General features: G+C 37.3%; 1 protein-coding gene across 1 annotated transcript in view; it reads left to right on the top strand.

The window, feature by feature from the left end:
- The window catches only part of LOC106096085 (pituitary homeobox homolog Ptx1), a 123,604-nt gene that overhangs the window by 19,782 nt on the left and 83,906 nt on the right, over positions 1 to 19,916 (top strand). The window contains exon 2 of the mRNA XM_059363382.1: positions 8,660 to 9,424. Coding sequence (XP_059219365.1) covers positions 8,944 to 9,424 — 481 coding nt within the window. The 5' untranslated portion in view covers positions 8,660 to 8,943. The remainder of the gene's footprint in view (positions 1 to 8,659; positions 9,425 to 19,916) is intronic.

Raw genomic sequence — 19,916 nt, 5'->3', positions numbered from 1 at the left:
GCGCTACGGTGGTCTCCATTTACATATACATATATGACAGCTATATCTAAATCTGGGCCGATTTCTATGAAATTCAGCAACCTGGGCACACGGAGAAACAGCGTGAGCTATTGCCGTTGTCTTAGCGTTCGAAGCCATCAATACAACTTGCAACAGATGATCAGAATCATGTGTGGTACGGAAGAGGTGTAATTTACCACAGGCAGAAAGTCTGTCATTATACAAAAATAAATGCATTGGAAAAAGTACAGCTAATAAGCAGGGTAGTCGAGCTTGGTTAATGTGGTAACTGTATCATAGATGCTTTTTTGCAATTAATACGATTCAAATACAACATACCAACGCACGACCCTTGAAGCCATCACACCTAATATGGTTGAAAAGTCTTCTAACCGAAGACGAAACGCGTACCAAAATGGTTGGTGTGAGTTGCTATCTTTGGCTTTCCTTTTCCATTTGCATCTCCGATTATTGAGCTCGTCTCGAAAGAGAAACAAACTAAAATTCAGCAGTGATGTCCAGAGTCATAAGGAAATCCTTCCTGCCAAATTTCGAGAGAATTGGTTAACAAATGAGCGCTTTATTGTAATATTTCTCAAAATCGGACGAACATATATATGAGAGCTATACCTAAATCTGAACCGATTTCGACTAAACTTCTCAGATACTGCGACAGTAGTCCAGGAAAGCGTTGGTTAATAAATGCGCTTGCTGTGACTCTAGAAGTTATATATATATATATATATATAAATATATATATATATATATACCTATATATATATATATATATATATATATATATATATGAGAGCTATATCTAAATCTAAACCGATTTCTATGAATTTCACTAATATCGAGATTTAAGAGAAAATCCTTCTTGCCAAATTTCGAAAGAATCCGTAACAAATGACCACATAATTGCAATATTAGTTCAAATCGGACGAACATATATATGAGAGCTTAATCTAAATCTGAACCGATTTCAAGCAAACTTTATAGACATTGTAGAAGTCGTCGAGGTAAGCGTTGTACAAAATTTTGGCAAAATTGGTCAATAAATGCGCTTGCAGTGGCTCTAGGAGTGCAGTATTACTGCAAAACGAATGAACATATATATGGGAACTATATCCAAATCTGAACCAATTTTTTTTTTTCAATTTCAATAGGCTTCGTCTCTAGGCCGAAAAACATGCCCATACCCAATTTGAAGACGATAGGATGAAAATCGCATCCTGTAGTTTGTACACAAATTATGTGTGTATAGGTAAATCGAATCAGAAAGTGATTCTGAGTCGATCGGAATACTTATCAATGGGTCTATCTCTCTTTCTTTAGGGTGTTACAAACAAATTCACTAAGTTATAATACTCTGTACCTCAGTGGTGGTGTAGGATATTAAAAAAACACAAGTAAGAGCATGCTAAGTTCGGCCAGGCCGAATCTTATATACCCTCCACCAAGGATCGCATTTGTCGATTTTTTTGCGTGGTATAATGGATACATATTATTATGCTGTTATAGTCCAATTCGTACCATAAGTGAATTAAATGTTGAAGACCATAATAGAAGTCATTGGGTTATATTTCAGTCCATTCGGTTGAGAATTGCGTTTTGTAGGGGCTCAAGAAGCATAATCGGGAGATCGGTTTAAGTGGGAGCTGTATGAGGCCACAGATCGATTAAGACCAAATTCGATATGTACATTGGAGGTCACGGAAGAAGCCGTTGTAAAAAATTTCAGAAAAATCGGCAAAGAATTGCGCCCTCTAGAGGCTTAAGAAGTCAAAATCCCAAAACAGTTTATATGGCAGCTACATCAGGCTATGTACCGATTTGATCTATATTATTGGCAGTTGTTGAAAGTCATAATGAAATACTTCATGCTAAATTTCACACAAATCGGATGAGAATATCGCCCTCTATTGGCTCATGAAGTCAAAACCCAAGATCGGTTTAGATGACAGCTATATCAGGTTATGAACCGATTTGAATCATACTTTGTGCAGTTGTTGGAAGAGACACCAAAACACTTCATGGTAAATTTCAGCAAAATCAGATAAGAATTGCGCCCCAAGACCCAAGATCGGTTTATATGGCTGATATTTCAAAACAAGGACCGACTTGGCCCATTTACAATCCCAACCGCCCTACACTAATAAGGAATAATTTTTCACAATTTGTGCCGATTTTTGCACAATTTCAAGCACCTAGCTTTACTCCTTCGAAAGTTAGCGTGCTTTCGACAGATGGACGGACATACGGCATACGGACGGACGGACATGGCTGGATCGACTTAAAATGTCATGACGATGAAGAATATATGTATTTTATGGAGTCTTAGATGCCTATTTCGAGGTGTTACAAACGAAATGACGAAATTAGCATACCCCCATCCTATGGTGGAGGGTATAAAAATACCTCTAATGTGGAAACCGTGAAGAGAATTCAGTAGAATCGTGTTTGTTCGCGAACAACACATATTTGAAAGGTCCGAGTTGAAATGAATGCCAATGCTTTAGCACCCTTTAAAATGCTTACAAGATTATTAGCTTAATTTACATGATTTTTGACAATTTTTAAAACAGTTTTCCGTAAATCTCAAATCGTGACGCTAATTGCCAATGTTGATAGTTATTTGTCATTATCAATGAATAGCTGCAAAGTAACTCTTAAAGAATTATTTCAAAATTCATTGAGCATTCTCACTTGACTCTACTCCAAAGAAGCAAACACTTTCAAATTCCAGAACAGGCACCCTCAACATAAATCTGAAGATGTTGTGGTAATCGTTTCAAAAGCAACAAAAAAAATTTACCACTTACATAGTGGTGATGGACTAATTACTAATAATAGTGCTGAGTTCTTGAAATAGGCAAACCATAAAAAAAACGCTGAGGACGGAAACATCGTAACAGAAAGGTAAATATTTTCTCATTTTATGAGTGTAGGGACGACTTCTGTCATAAAAGCAAGAATAGTAAGCAACCATTCATACCATTGTCTATTTGCTTGAACAATAAATGTTCGTATAACAATTGAAACATATGTATATACAAATAGATAACATATAAACATTGCTGTGGCATGCGACAACGAATGGTAAAAGACAGTGTTTTGAGAAGTAGAAACATATTATTTGTCATTAAGTATATATACCTTATCTATTTATTGGCAGAATCATTAATTCGAGTTCATCTTCAATTCAATGAAATCAGCTGATTTCCCTTCATAAAATCAGCTGATTTCTGATGGCTTCGTAAACGAATCGAGTACCAAATTCTAGCGATTCTGGCAGTAAATTACATTAGCTTTGCATATTTTGTAATATTTAAAAAGTCTTTATTGGTGCTCAAGAAGTCAAATGGAGAGCACTTCAGATTAAGAGGCTAAATAAGGTTATAGGCTGATTCTGACCAGATGCAGTCCATAATTATTTGGGTTAATTCAAATCGGGAAACTCGTTAATATGTTATGGTAGTTGTATAAGCTCATGAACTAAGCATACTTGGTATGAATGCAGGTTCAGGTACTCAGGTACACACAAAAATTATGCTATTACCCAAGGGATTTTATTGTAATTAATGAAGTTTGTTTACGATTTCAAAATAAATGTTAAATGTAATTCGCTATATATCAACGGACACAACCTTTCACCTCGAATTTGTACGCGAACTGAAGCTCAAATGACTCCCAGTTTCTTCATTTTCTAAATGTCCTACTTTTGTACCCTTCAATATAAGATGGGATATACTAACTTTACAATTTCGTTTGTAACAACTCGAAATATTAGTATAAGATCCTATAAAGTGTATAATCCTATTAAGGGATAAAAAAAAGCTCCCATATTTAAGGCTATTCTTTTTTGGCCAAATTTTCCTACATCAGCCTTATGGGCACAAGCCCCGACGGAAAACAAGAACGAGCAGACCAATGATTTTAACTACGGGCGTCTAAAAAGAAAATGCGACCGCTTTCACGCTCATAATATTAAAACCCATCTGGGAGTTTTTAATGCGAAGATAGGGAAAGAAAATGTCTTTGGTTTAACAGTCGGAAAATTTAACATCCGATAATAAGTTGCGGCTAAAAGACATGGCAAAAAACATGGTAGTTAGCAGCATCAGATTTTAACATGAACAAGTAAAAGCGTTCTAAGTTCGGCCGTTCCGAATTTTATATACCTTCCACCATGGATCGCATTTGTCAAGCTATTTGCACGCTATCTCTTTATAGACAAACAAAGGATAATTGATAAGAGTTGCTATGCTATAGGAGCTATGGATTGATTCGGAACACACTTAGCTTGGATGTGGCAGACCACAGTAGATTTTATTATGGGAATTTTTAGGCAAGAATTGCGCCCTATATGATGAAATAAAATCAGGAGATCGGTTTATGTGGGAGCTATATCACGTTATATACCATTTAGACCATGGTTAGATTACGTTACATGTAAGTGGCATTCTGCCATCAGATTAATTTAGACGTTTATCTTCATTGTGAACAGGTGAAGGAAAATGCTTTATAGTTCCAACCGTTGCGAAACAACTTGCGAATGTTCAAATCCGCTAAATAAGACAAGTTCTCAAAGAAATGAGAACCTAAAATGGAACTCCATCTGACTGCCAGTGTAGTCTCTTCTTCTTCGACGTCCTCACAGCTTCAGCAAAAGTTGTCATCATGTTTTCCGATCAGAAAGTGACCTGTCAAACGGACACAATGGCTGAGACGTCTGTTCTAATCAGCGACAGCAAAGTGCAAGACTTTTTCAAAGCTAGATTAGGTCACATAATTTTGGAATGTTCACAATCCCCCCCTTTGTGACCATATATGATTCGTTGCTCTTCGGGCCTGATCCTGAAGATTTAACTTACATTTGACTAGAGGCAAAAACACATATTCCAGTTCCCCTAGAATGTCTAAGGTAGTTCCTAGTTTTACAAGCTCGTCTGCTCTACAATTCTCTGGGGTATCTCTGTGGCCCGTTGAGAGATCTGCGATAGTCGAGGGCGGTTATTGGGTTCAATAATATGTTCCCCAGAGATTAAAAGGCTGCCTGGCTGTCTGTGAATATGTTTATGCCAATCGTCGTTACGACATTATGTCAAAGACATTCCACCACTTATTTAATTGCAAGGATCTCCGCTTGATACACACTACAGACAAGAACTTCGACCTCTAGCTGTTCAAGAAGTGCAATCGGCAGATCGGATAATGCACAGGCTATTCTAGGTTTGCTTTAAACCAATTAAGGCCATACATGTATGTTAAAGATCATAGGAAAAGTCATTGTGCAAAATTTCAGCCAAATTGTATATAAATTTGGCGCTTTAGAGGCTCAAGAAGTAGAATCGAGAGATCGGTTTATATGGGAGCTATATAGGGTTTCGGACCAATTCAGACCGTGCTTGGCACATCTGTTTAGTGTCATACATTACGCCATGGTAAAAAATTCCAGCCAAATCTATTAAGAGTTAAGCTTTCTAGAGTCTCAAAATCCAAGATCGGTTTATATTTTATCAATATCAAAACAATTAACGATATAGCCTATTTACAATCCTAACTGACCTACAATAAAAGGAAGTATTTGTGCAAAATTTCAAGCACCTAGCTTTAAACCTTCGAAAGTCAGCCTGATTTCCACATACCGATAGACGAACGTACTTTGGCTATATCGATTTAAAATGTTATGGCGGTCTAGAATATGTATGCTTTATGGGGTCTTACACCAGTAGTTCGATGTGTCATAAGTATGACGAAGTTAGTACTATTTTACTTTAATTGACGATTACAGAAAATTTATTCCTCTAAACGCAGATCGGCCCAAGCGCCTCGATCTCCTGAGCTTCTTCTCCAATTTCTGACGGCCAGTTTCGAGATGTCGCTCTCCGCTTGGTCACTCCATCGTAGTTGTGGTCTTCATTTTTTGCGTTTTCCTTTATCGGCGCCTTCAAAAGACTTCTTTTCTACAGCTTCTTCATCCATTCTGACAACATGACCTTGACAACGCAAACGTTGTATTTTGTGCGTTAACGTATAATCTCTATTAACGCACACTAGTCCATATATTTTACGAAGAATCTTTCTCTCGAACACTCCAAGCAATGCCTCGTCTGTTACAACACGCGTAGTATCATGTCTTGTATAGTGTTATCTTCGTCTGTTAAAGTTACGGACTATCTCAAAGTTGTGGTTCCAAACTTTCTCCATTTTCTTTATCTTATCTCCATTTACTGCCTGACACATTTTCACTAACTCTCTTTCGATTCTTTGAAAGGCTGCAGTTACTACTCCCGATGACCGAATTATGATATCAATGTCGTCGGCATAGGTGAGTAGTGTGCCATATCTATTCAAATCTGCATCTCGTACACCCAGAGCAAAGTGGATACCAAACGTGCTCATTTCAATACCATATGGTATTGATAGTAAAGCAACTCGGTATGGTAACAAAGCAATACGGCATGGTATGGATAAAATATTAAAATGATTAGTAACGTTTGGTACTAGCCTAATGGCGGAACTGCTTCTAGTTTTAATACCAATTATCGGTTTTTAGTTTTAGTACCAAACTGTTATTGTATATTCCACCCCCTTATGAACCAAAGTTAAAAACCATTAAAAATAATTTTAATCTCATTTATTTCGATTACTTATTTTAAGAATTGTTATTAAACAATTACAAAAAGTAATGGCACACCGTGACCAACCTCGATTCGTTGTTATCAGCAAATGATTCCATATCCATTGATTCCTATGAATACACCAACACAGCATTGTTTGCCATACAAGAGATTTATAATTTTTTTTTTTTTATATAGATAACTTTTGTAGAGTTTTAGGCAATATTATACCCTACACCACTACTGTGGTACTGGTGTAGGGTATAATATTGTTAATTTTTGTTAATGTTAATTTTTGTACAAACTACAGGTCGCAATTTTTATCCGATTGTCTTGAAGTTGTCATGTTTTTCGGCCTAGGGACGAAGCCTATTGAAATTGGAAAAAATCGGTTCAGATTTGGATATAGCTCTCATATATATGTTCGTCCGATTTGCAGTAATACAGCAATAAAATCGTCATTTGTGAACCGATTCTCTCAAAATTTGGAAGGAAGGATTTTCTTATAACTCTCAATATTAGTGGTGAATTTCATAGAAATCGGTTCAGATTTGGATGTATCTCCCATATATATGTTCGCCCGATTTGCTGCAATACAGCAATAAAATGGTCATTTGTTAACCGATTCTCTCGAAATTTGGAAAGAAGGATTTTCCTATGACTTTTAATATTACTGGTGAATTTTATAGAAATCGGTTCAGATTTGGATATAGCTCCCATATACATGTTCGTCCGATTTGCAGTAATGTTGCAAAAAAATGGTCATTTGTTAACCGGTTTTCTTGAAAGTTGGAAAGAAGGATTTTCTTATGACTCTTAATATTACTGGTGAATTTCATAGAAATTGTATCAGGCTTAGATATAGCTGTCAGTTATATATATCGCCCGATTTTCACTTCTTTAGCCACTGCAAACGCATTTATTGACGAATCCCACCAAACGCTTTCCTCAATGATCACAATATCTAAGAAGTTTGATCAAAACTGATTTATATTTTGATGTAGCTCCCATATATACGTTCGTCAGATTATGGGTAATTTGTTGTCATTTGTCAACCGTAGTTATTATATGTTTAACATACTTGCTTTGCTCGAAATTTGATACAGGAATTTTAATAACCCATCTGAATACATCCGCTGAGGTCCATCAAAATAGGTTTAGAGTTAGTTATGGGCCCCTTTTTGTATTTATAGGGTACTTTTGCCTTTCCTTACTGTTTTTTTTTTTAATTCTTTTGAAAGAAATCCATCTGCCCCTATTTTAGTTACATCCGATCAATAGCTGAGACCAATTTTTAAGAAAAACAAACAGAAAACAATCCCTTTTTTCCAGTATTCGAAGCAATAAGAGAAGACATATCGTAGCATTTTACTTCTCGTCATAAAAAGACCCTGTGATTCAAGTTTTCAAGGCAAAGAAGTCTAAGTTTTCCCAAATACATGGTACCCTCATGTTGTTACCCCATTACCACTGTGCACCTTTGTCTGTTCTGAAATGTTTTTATGACCGCTCTGTATTTTTGCTAATGTTATCTTTCGACAAATGGAACTGAAAAACAATTTAGTTATCTACCAAGTGTTTGGAGAAGAACACCAAAACCGAGAAGAAGAATATCATATGCCTGGGGGAGTTAATGGAAACACGATATTAAAATTCCCCTCCCTCTGCGACCGAAAAGAAGGTGAAAATGTTGGCCAATGCCACACACATACCATATCCAACGAAACAAGTAAAACAAAAGCAATTTGAAAGTTTTCAACAATTTTCGTCTCAAATATTTATCCTCTTACCGTTGGAGGGGAAACACCAAACAACGATGCTGAAAAAGAAACCTCCAACACAAAACATGCACAAGTGTTAAGTTATACTGCCTTCGTGGTGTTGGAGGTTAATCTTATTTGCTCAAGAAACCACCGACACTCATACCAACCAGCAATGACTCTCTGGAAGAAAATAAACATTTAGCATTTTTCTTTGTTTACGAATTGTTGTGGTCTAATCAAAATTCTTATTTTCTTTCTTGTCTTTTGTTTCAGATTGCTTCGAGGCTGAGAGTTTTGTCATTAGCATATCCAGCAGACAGGCAAATTGAAACGGCCCGAAAATTGTAAACTTTCCCCAAGTGTACGATACCGGCCTCACCACGACGACTACATTTTTGCAACACTTTAAGGACGTCGTCACGACGAAGTTCTCCGGCAGAGATCACCATCTGCCGCCACTACATCCGCACCACCAACAAACCACGCTGCACGGCCACCATCAGCCACACCAAGCTGTGGCTCAAGGATTCTCCACCATTTTTCCCACATACTTAGGCATGGATCGCGCCAGCGGCGGCAATGCTGCTGGCGGCGGTCATGGAGTTTCGGCCGCACCCATTGGTGTGGGCGTGGGTGGCGCACTAAATGGTCTCGAGGCAATGTCAGCTGAATCAACCGGCCTGTGTCTGCAGGATTTGGTTAGTGCTGGCACAGCGGCTGGCGCTGGCTCAGCCGGTTCGGCAGAGAGCGCCACCACGACCAGCACAGCGATGAGCAGCGGCAGCACAGGCAGTTCAACTGTGAACAGTAATGCCTCGGTAGGTGGCGGCAGTGATCACTTGCACAATCATCATAGTCTACATGATTCCAGTTCGTCGGTCAGTATTTCACCTGCCATCTCCAGTTTGATGCCAATCGGTAGTCTCAGTCATTTACATCATGGCGGTCAAGATTTGGTGACTGGCTATTCGCAGCATCCACATCATAGTGTAGTACCCCCGCATACCCCGAAACATGAACCGCTCGAGAAGCTCCGAAGTAAGTACTGATAATGTTTGCTTTAGGAAATTGGAAAACGAAATACTACAGCAAAAGTGAGTAATAGTTGAAGTCTTTGCCAGAGGAAAAGCTTTTGTCGCCATTGAAATTGAAAATATTAAAAATAGTCTTGTCCTTCTCTGATGTCTCGAACGTTGCAGAATATTTATGCCTTCTTCGTAAAACCTCAATGACATTAATTTTTTTAGGTTTCTTTTTGAGGTAGAACAAAAATTAGCTCACTGCAATGGCTTTTATGTTCTCTTCCATGTCCGATCACTTATCAGAACAAAGCTTTCCCTCGCCGTCTATCTGAACAAAAACCACTTCCCTGCTGGTTTAGATAGATTATCTCTTGTGGTGTGTGTTTTTTAACAGAGGTATTAAGAAAATTTTCACGTTCACTGTCTAATGCTAATTGCCCAATATTCCAATTTATAGCCTCAATTTAGATTATTTTTATGGTCTCATCATTCTTGGAATTTTATTTTTACAATTGATTGGAATTGCATGCCCGTCAGAACCCCAGCCAGTCAGACTGGCCATCACTGACTAAACTTAAAATCACAACAAGTTGTTTCGCTTTCTGTCATCTTGCCCCCGAAATGGGAATGCATGTTCCTAGCATTTTCATTTCAATGGTTTTCTGTTGTTCTCTCTGCTTGCCCGACATTGTCCAAGAGTTTTCCTTTTTGACAAACAATTTCGTTGCTTTTCAGTGACATTTAACAAATTAACAGCAAATTAATGGGGTTATAATTCACATAAAGCAAGAGAGCGCTAACGATCGACCATGGCAAGAACAGGCAGGCACAGGCATTATTGCCGTAACCACCGTCATCAGCGCCGGTTTGTGTGTGGTGACTATGACATACTGATCGTGTGTGGAAGAATATTATGTTTAAGGAGAGAAAGAACATCCCAGCAAGATGATGATATCAATATTCGATGGGGGAAAATATGTTGCAGCTGCGAGGTTCAAATCGGAAGTGTTTCTTTATGACTCGAATGTAACCGCAACGTATGCTTAGCTTTGAACAATAGGATAACTGCAAAAATTGCTCTAAGAAAACTTAGGGAGTTCGAGCATAACTGGGTGTGAATATATAAAAACATTGGCGCTTTTCGTGTCGATTGTGGGTTTTTCGATTTAAGCCTAGACCTCGCCTCGACTTTTCATTCAAACAGCAGTCAAAACGCATTATAAATAAGTAAAAGGGTGCTTGTTAGACCGTACCGAATCTTATATACCTTCCACCACTTGATAAGTTTTTGAATAATTTTTTCAAATATATATGAGATATATCAAGTTATTGAGCGATATGGACCGTATCTGCTATGGCTGTTAAAAGTCATAGAAAAATACCGTCTCCAAAATTCCGAGTAAAAATTGCGCCCTCCAGTGGCTCATAGTGATTTCATGGATTTTTCATTGATTTTTTCATGGATCCAATGAAAAATTGCTTTAACACAATGAAATGTTCCATGCATGCAATAAAAACGTTATTTAAAAGTTAATGATTTTTGGCTTCATTAAATGAATGAAACGGACTTCACTGATAGAATGAAATTCTTAATTTATAAAAAAAAAATTAAAAATGAGAAAATTAAAGTAATTGCAAATAGTACTAGGCAATTATAATTTTGCACAAATACTTCTTATTAGTGTAGGTCGGTTCGGATTGTAAATGGGCCAAATCGGTCCATGTTTTGATATATCTGCCACATAAACCGGTCTTGAATTCTTGAACCTCTAGAGGATCCAATTCTCGTCCTATTTGACTGGAAGTTTTGATATAACTTCCAACAACTGTGCTAAGTATGATTCAAATCGGTTCATAGCCTGATATAGCTGCCATATAAACCGATCTTGGGTCTTGACTTCTTAAGCTTTTAGAAAGCGCAATTCTTATCAGATTTGGCTGTAATTTTGTACAAAGTGCTTTGGTTTTATTTTCAACATTTGTGCCAAGTATGATTCAAATCGGTTCATAACCTGATATAGCTGCCATATAAACCGGTCTGGGATCTTGACTTCTTGAGCCTCTAGAGGGCGCAATTCTCAGCCGATTTGGCACAAGTTTTGTACAACGGCTTCTCCTATGGCCTTCAACCACGTATTTTATGGTCCGAATCGGTTTATAGCCTGATACAGCTCCCATATAAATCGATCTCTCTATTTACTTCTTGAGCCCCCAAAGGGCGCAATTCTTATTCGAATTGGCTGATATTTTACAAAGGTCTCCAACATATAATTTATATGGTCCGAACCGGACCATATCTTGATATGGCTCTAATAGCAGACCAAATTTTTTCTTTTATCCTTTTTTTGCCTAAGAAGAGATGAAGAGAAAGAACTCGACAAATGCGATCCATCGTGGAGGGTATATAAGATTCGGCCGGCCGAACTTAGCACGTTTTTACTTGTTTAACATTATTTAATTGCGAAACTTTTTGCTGTCCAGTAATGCTTATTATAGAAATTGATGTAGGTAGGCTAGAGGATGCGTGGAAGATTACGAAACATGAGTTCAAATCACCTCGACCACAAAATTAATTAAATTGCTGAGTAGAGAAGTAATAAGTAGAGGGAATGGCAGAAAAAAACGATAGAGCAAAAGTTATCAAACGAAGAAAGAACAAGTAAAAAGGCGTTAAGATCAGCCTGGCTGAACTTTGGATACCAACCACCTCAGGTATATATGTAAACCACCTTTCGTCATAATCCAAATAAGATACGGACATTGAGTGGTCTAATAAGTACAAGACATTGTTCAATATTGGTCTTTTTGGTACCGTATCCAAATGTAGACCGATCTGAACCATATACGACACGGATGTTGAAAAGCCTAACATAAGTCATTGTGTCAAATTTCTGCGAAATGGGATTATAAATGTGCCTTTTATGGGGCCAAGAATTTAAATCGAGAGATCGGTCTATATGGCAACTATATACAAATCTGAACCGATTTGGGTCAAATTGACGAAGGATGTCGAAGAGCCTAACACAACTCACTGTCCCAAATTTTAGCAAAATCGGATAATAAATGTAGGTTTTATGGGCCTAAAATCCTAAATCGTCGGATCGGTCTATATTGCAGCTACATCGAAATCTGGACCGATCTGTGCCATATTGCAAAAAGAAGCTTAACTCGCTGCCCCAAATTTTGGCGACATCGGACAGTAAATCCGCCTTTTATGGGTCCAAAACCTTAAATCGCGAGATCGGTCTATATGGCAGCTATATCGAAATCTGGACCAATCGGGGCCAAATTGAAAAAGAAAGTCGACTGGCATAACACAACTCACAGTCCTAAATTTCAGCAAATTCGGATAATAAACTTGGCATTTATGGGCCTATGACCCTAAATCGGCGGATCGATCTATATGAAGTATATAGACATAGTCCAATATAGCCCATCTTCGAACTTAACCTGCTTATGGACAAAAAAAAAGAATCGGTTCAAAATTTCAGCTCAATATCTCTATTTTTAAAGACTGTAACGTGATTTCAACAGACAGATGGACAGACGGGCGGACATGGCTAGATCGTCTTAGATTTTTACGACGATCAAGAATATATATACTTTATTGGGTCGGAAATGGTTATTTCGATGTATTGCAAACGGAATTATTAAATTAATATACCGCCATGCTTTGGTGGTGGGTATAAAAAGAAGCGCGCGCCGAACGACTAAAAAAACCCACCAACCATCAAAGGTGGTGGGGTTTGAGAATGAAACTTTTTCGTTGCATAAATGAAATGATTTCATTATTCCAAAGAAAAATTTTCATAACATAAATGAACGTTTTTCATAGTATCAATGAATATATATCATTGCTATAATTAATTTCACGTTAATAAAACTCGATGAAACTTTAGTCATTTATACAATGAAGCCCTATATTGGCTCAAAATCCATGACAAATTTTATTGATACAACATAAGATTTCACTTCTGTCACGAAGCTTTTCCTTTCAGTGTAGGTAACGGCAGCGATCACTAGGAAAATCATCAAAGTCTACATGATTCCAGTTCGTCGGTCAGTATTCCACCTGCCATATACAGTCGGCAGTCTCAGTCATTTGCTTCGTGGCGGTCACCAAAACAAAAGAAACCAAAGATGGTTAATTTTCATGTAGGCAATAAGTTATGCCGTAAACTTCATCAACTTTAAAGTAGTTTTGTTTGACAATTCTGTAAAGATAATCTGTCATATCAACCAAATTTAAAGCTGCATTAAGTTTTGTGGATAAGGTTCACAAGTGCTCAGGAAAGACACACGGACAATGCACTGCAAAAGAAATAAAGAGATCAATATATAGGCCCAAACATATTGTTTGGCGTAAAAATGTATACACCCCTGTTCGTTTGTATTGCAGGTACTTTAGATTGTTGTGCTTCTTTCACTAAGGACAGAACTTCAACTTTATCTCTATACTGTTGCTACTTTCAGTTCGTCCCTCGTTTAGGTAAGTGATTCGGGGACAAAATATGTGTTGAAATGCCAAGACAGCACCAAACAAGAAATCGGTGACAGATATATTTCTTGCTCCCCATATCGATGTACATGCGTATATGCATATCGTCCATACAGATACTTGGGGCCATTTGGGTGAGCTACCGTGCATGCCAAATAGGCGATAATTAGTCAACACCGATAACGACGAATGCGACGGATGAACGGCATTGAATGGAACCGCCTGGTTGTTGGCTGGCCGGCAATGATCGCTAAATGTGGGTGTTTAACGTTAATTTTTGTTTCGTTTTTGATTTTGATTGAAAATGATTATGGGATGATACTTAATATCAACTTGAATTTTTTCGAGAGGGATTAAGAAACACTCGCATCGCACACACACACACACAGGCGGCAGATAAGACTTTTCTTCAAAATGTTTGAGAATTTTTCTTCTCTGGTTGGGTAGGGAGATTGACAGGTCTCCTTCATCCACCGTCGAGTGAAGTGATTAAAATCAAATAAAATATTATTGTAATTATGACAATAATCTGTCTGCTTGATGGGTACACGAGATATATTTCGATACTCATACACCCACACTGCCAACAAGTTACGTGGCATAGACGAGTGGCTGCATGCCATAAAAGCGGGTGCTAAAGTGTTTCCTTCCGCTGCCTGTCGTAAAATCATACACTCTCGGAAATTTCATATGTCCGCTCGCGAGCGAGTTGAATATGTGAGTGCTGACCTTTTTGAGCTTACCCAAAACGTCACTTCAATTCCCAAAACAATTTGTTACAACTGGCGGTGGCAGTGCCAAAGGCTTCACGAGGGAGCAACCCAGAAAAACACTTTGTGCGCCACCCTGGCATATGCCACATGCACTTGATGCTGATGTTGATTTGTTTGTTGTTGCTGCTTTTCAAGAGTCAAGAGCATATCAAATTTCCAAACTGGGAATAAGATACCCCTTCGAAAAAGCGACCCATCCATCCAGCCATACAGCACAGAGGCCAACCAACACTTCTTGCTCTCATAATTGAAGTGTCAAACAGCGAAATTACAAAAGCCGCTTAGACAGACATAAAGGCATCATCACCACGACAAAAACGACGAACGCATCCATTCATATAGACCATGCAAGAAATTAAGGGGCCCAGCCATATTCTCTAGTCTATTTGCAGCTAGCTCCCCGGTGGTGTTGGCATTGCTCTTGCATCAATTTGTTGGAAACATTGTTTGTTCATGCGAGAGGGGTGCTCAATTAGCCGTAACATTTCCAAAAACACAAAGGCAGAGTGAAAGAGCGACACAATTTTTTGGTGTATTACAAATGATTACACAATGATTAGGTTAGAATTCCAAGGGAGTTTTTGTCAATGTTATACTTATCATCGCATAACATGATGCGTGAAAATTGATCACAATACCATCGTTGCTGCAGCATCACACAGTGGAGGATATTTGTGGTGGAATTAAATCGCTATCAAATGAATATCGGGCGATGCGTAGATATGGGAGCTATATCCCAATACGATATTGAATGATATGAAATAAATTCGAGATGTGGTTAGAGATGTGTGGAGGCCACCGTAGCGCAGAGATTAGCATGTCGGCTTACCACGCTAAATGCCTGGGTTCAAGTCCTGGTGGTTGTCCCATGCCTTGTAAGAACTTCTCCTTAGAAAGGTGTCGCACTGCGGTACACCACTCGGCCTTGGCCCCTATAGTTGAGCTTAAAAGTTGCACTCATTGATATGTGAGAAGTTTGACACTGTTCCTTAATGTGCAAATTTACGACTAGCAAGTTTGAGCACTCAACCCCCGCCAAATCAATAATGGTCGGCCGATAATCGTAGCTACACAGAAAAAAATAAACATCAGTTACAACTACGAAATTCAATTTCAATTTTTAATTTTGATTTCAATTTTTAGTTGCAACTGCTTCAATCAAAAAAATGATGATATCATCGCAGTTTTTGAAAATGTTGGTAAAAAGAGTTTCAATTAAAAAATTCGTTATTCAATCAAGGAATGATTGAAAAGATTTGAAATTTCCAGTTAATTTTTTAATTGATCCAATTAAAAAAAGAAATGATTGAAATTTTCAATTACTTTTTAATTGATCCAAATAAATGAATGATTGAAATATCCAATAAATATTTTAATTGGATCAATTAAAAATTTAATTGAAAGTTTGAAAATATGTTCCTAATGCTGGCGACATTTGTGAGGTATTAGGCCATGTAAAAATTTCTCTTGAAAGTGGTGTCGCTCTGCGGCACGCCGTTCGGAGTCGGCTATAAAAAGGAGGTCCCTCATCATTGAGCTAAAACTTGAATCGGACTGCACTTATTGATATGTGAGAAGTTTGCCCCTGTTCCTTAAGGGAATGTTAATGGACAAATTTGCATTTGCATTGAAAATATGCAAATGTTATATTACAAGTTTTGCGAAAAGTGTGCAATATAAAGCACACCCTCGATTTCGATGCAATATGCTTCACATGTAAAACTACTGGAACACGAATTGAGGTTTATGTTTGGGTCCATGACCACTTCTTAGAAACAACAAGTAAGAGCGTGCTAAGTTCGGCCGGGCCGAATTTTATATACACTCCACCATGGATCACATTTGTCGAGTTCTATGCACGGTATCTCTATTTAGGCAAACAAAGAATATTGAATAAGAACTGTTATGCTATTGGAGCTATATCAAGTTATAGTCCGATTCAGACCATAAATGAATGCTGAACGTTGAAGAAGTTATTGTGTTATATTTCAGTTCATTTGGATAAGAATTGCGTATTGTAGGGGTTCAAGAAGAAAAATATTGGTCACGAAAGTTATGAGAGAAGCCGTTGTGCCAAATCGGATGAGAATTGCGCCCTCTAAAGGCTCAAGAAGTCAAGATCCCAGATCGGTTTATATGGCGGCTATATAAGGTTATCTACCGATTTGCGCCATACTTAGCACAGTTATTGGAAGTCATAAAAAAATACCTCACGCAAAATTTCAGCCAAATCGGATGAGAATTGCGCGTTCTATTGGCTCAAGAAGTCAAGATCCAAGATCGGTTTATATGACAGCTATACCAGATTATGAACCGATTTGAAACATACTTGACACAATTGTTGGGAGTGGTACCAAAACACTACGGGCAAAATTTCAGCCCAATCGGAGGAGAATTGTGCCCTCTAGAGGCTCAAGAAGTCAAGACCCAAGATCGGTTTATATGGCAGCTATATCAAAACATCGACCGATTTGGCCCATTTACAATCCTAACCGACCTACACTAATAGAAATCATTTGTGCAAAATTTCAAGCGGCTAGCTTTACTCCATCGAAAGTTAGCGTGCTTTTGACAGACAGACGGACAGATGGACGGACGGACGGACAGATGGACGGCCGGACAGACGGATGGACGGACAGACGGACATGACTAGATCGACTTAAAATGACATGACGATCAAGAATATATAATTTTTATGGGGTCTGAGACGCATATTTCGAGGTGTTACAAACATAATGACGAAATTAGTATACCCTCATCCTATGGTGGAGGGTATTAAAATATGATGTTGTAATTTTTATAGAAGATTATTGCATTCAATTTTGCAGTTTTTAAATTCAAGCTCGAGGTATTTTTGTTTTTTATTTAAATTAGTTATCGATATTTTGTACAAAAACATGGTCGTTTGTTTACATTTGGGTATATCATTCCTTGAAAATACAATCGATTAAAATATTGGTAAATTTAATTGAATTGAAAAACAGCAAAATTAAAAAAATAAAACAGACAAAATTTCTGGGAAATTTTACTTAGAGAATCTTTTACCGAAATATTGTTTTAAGAGAAAATGTTATTGATGTGTTGTCTTCAAACAAACTTTCAATAATTTTTCCAAAAAAATGTCATTGAAACAAACAAAAAATTTTTTAAAATTTTGTCGTAAGAAAAAATTTTACAAAATTTTGAAAAATTTTTTTTTAACTTCATTAATGTTTTGTGTTTCGAAAAAACTGTTCTTTTAAAATGTTGTCATATCATTAAAGTTGTGTCTTAACAAAAAAACTCATTGAAATTTTGTATTGAGAAAAATATTAATACATAGATTTCATTTAAAAATTCTTTAGAATAAAATTGTTTAAATTTTAATTTAAAACAATTTATTAAAATTTCATTAAAATGTTGTGCTTGGAAAAATTTCATTAAAAGATTATGTTTGGAAAAATTTTCATGAAAATTTTATGATTTAGAAAAAAAATTAATAACAATTCTAAGCTTTGGAAAAAATGTTATTGAAATTTTGACTTAAAAATTACATTGAAATTTTGTTTTTGGAAAAATTGTATTGTCTCTACGTAGAATTTCAAACAAAATCCGAACATGTTTTAAGAGCCATAGAGGAAATACTGTTGTTAGGAAGATCGTTTGATAAATGCGCTTGCAAAGGCTCCAGAAGTGAAAATCGGGTGACACATATACATAAGAGCTTATCTAAATCTGAACCGATTTCTATGACATTCTCTAGTGATCAGTCATAAACGAAAACTTCATGGCTATATTCGCGAAGATCGGTTGACAAATAAGTATTAGTCCAAATCGGACGGACATACATATGTGAGTTTTATCCATCCAATCTGAACCGATTTCTGCCAATTTTAATAGGCTTCGTCTCTAGGCTATAAAAGATTCCTGTAATTTTTACGCAAATTAACATGGCTGGAAAGTCAGACAGACAGACAGATGGACATAGCTGATTCAAATCAGATTGTGATTCTGAGTCGATCGGTATGCTTGTTAATGGGTCTATCTCTACTCCTTGTACGACAGTAGTGGTGCGGGCTAAATATATTAAAAACTTGCACCCGTTTTTTGAATAAGCTCCGTTTTCGAACAGTTTGAAAGCCGATACTCAGAAACGTAGAACGAAACAATTTTTAAGTATTTTCAAATTTTGTTAAAAAAAAAAGAATAAAAAATTAAATACTCGGAGTCGACTCCGGAGTCTAAGTCGGATTCGAGCAATCTTCCCGGAGTCGGATTCAAGTAAAGGGTGATTTTTTTGAGGTTAGGATTTTCATGCATTAGTATTTGACAGATCACGTGGGATTTCAGACATGGTGTCAAAGAGAAAGATGCTCAGTATGCTTTGATGCTCAGTATGCTTTGACATTTCATCATGAATAGACTTACTAACGAGCAACGCTTGCAAATCATTGAATTTTATTACCAAAATCAGTGTTCGGTTCGAAATGTGTTCAAATTTTGACAAATTTTGTTCAGCGATGAGGCTCATTTCTGGTTGAATGGCTACGTAAATAAGCAAAATTGCCGCATTTGGAGTGAAGAGCAACCAGAAGCCGTTCAAGAACTGCCCATGCATCCCGAAAAATGCACTGTTTGGTGTGGTTTGTACGCTGGTGGAATCATTGGACCGTATTTTTTCAAAGATGCTGTTGGACGCAACGTTACGGTGAATGAACACATTTCGAACCGAACACTGATTTTGGTAATAAAATTCAATGATTTGCAAGCGTTGCTCATTAGTAAGTCTATTCATGATGAAATGTCAAAGCATACTGAGCATCTTTCTCTTTGACACCATGTCTGAAATCCCACGTGATCTGTCAAATACTAATGCATGAAAATCCTAACCTCAAAAAAATCACCCTTTAAAAATTGCTCTACTCCGCAGCCCTGTTTCAAACTCGGCATACAAAAGGAGGCCCCAATTTACCATTGTTCGTAAACTGAAATCAGACTGAGAGAAGTAATGAGAGAATTATCCCCTGTTCCTTAATAGAATGTTCGTAGAAAATTTAGTAGTAGCATAGCTATACTTAGCTATTATCGTTTGTGTGCCTATCAAGAGATACCGGGCAAATAACTTGACAAATGCGATCCATGGTGTGGGGTAAATAAGATTCGGCCAGGCAGAACTTAGCACGCATTTAATTGTTTTGCAATAACAGCGACAACGTCTGTTCGTTGCATTTTTTTGATACACACAAAGAACCATAACC

This window comes from Stomoxys calcitrans, chromosome 2, assembly GCF_963082655.1.
Source record: "Stomoxys calcitrans chromosome 2, idStoCalc2.1, whole genome shotgun sequence".
NCBI classification, from domain to species: domain Eukaryota; kingdom Metazoa; phylum Arthropoda; class Insecta; order Diptera; family Muscidae; genus Stomoxys; species Stomoxys calcitrans.
The sequence above is the reverse complement of the archived record's forward strand: the minus strand, read 5'-3'. Positions and strand labels throughout refer to the sequence as shown.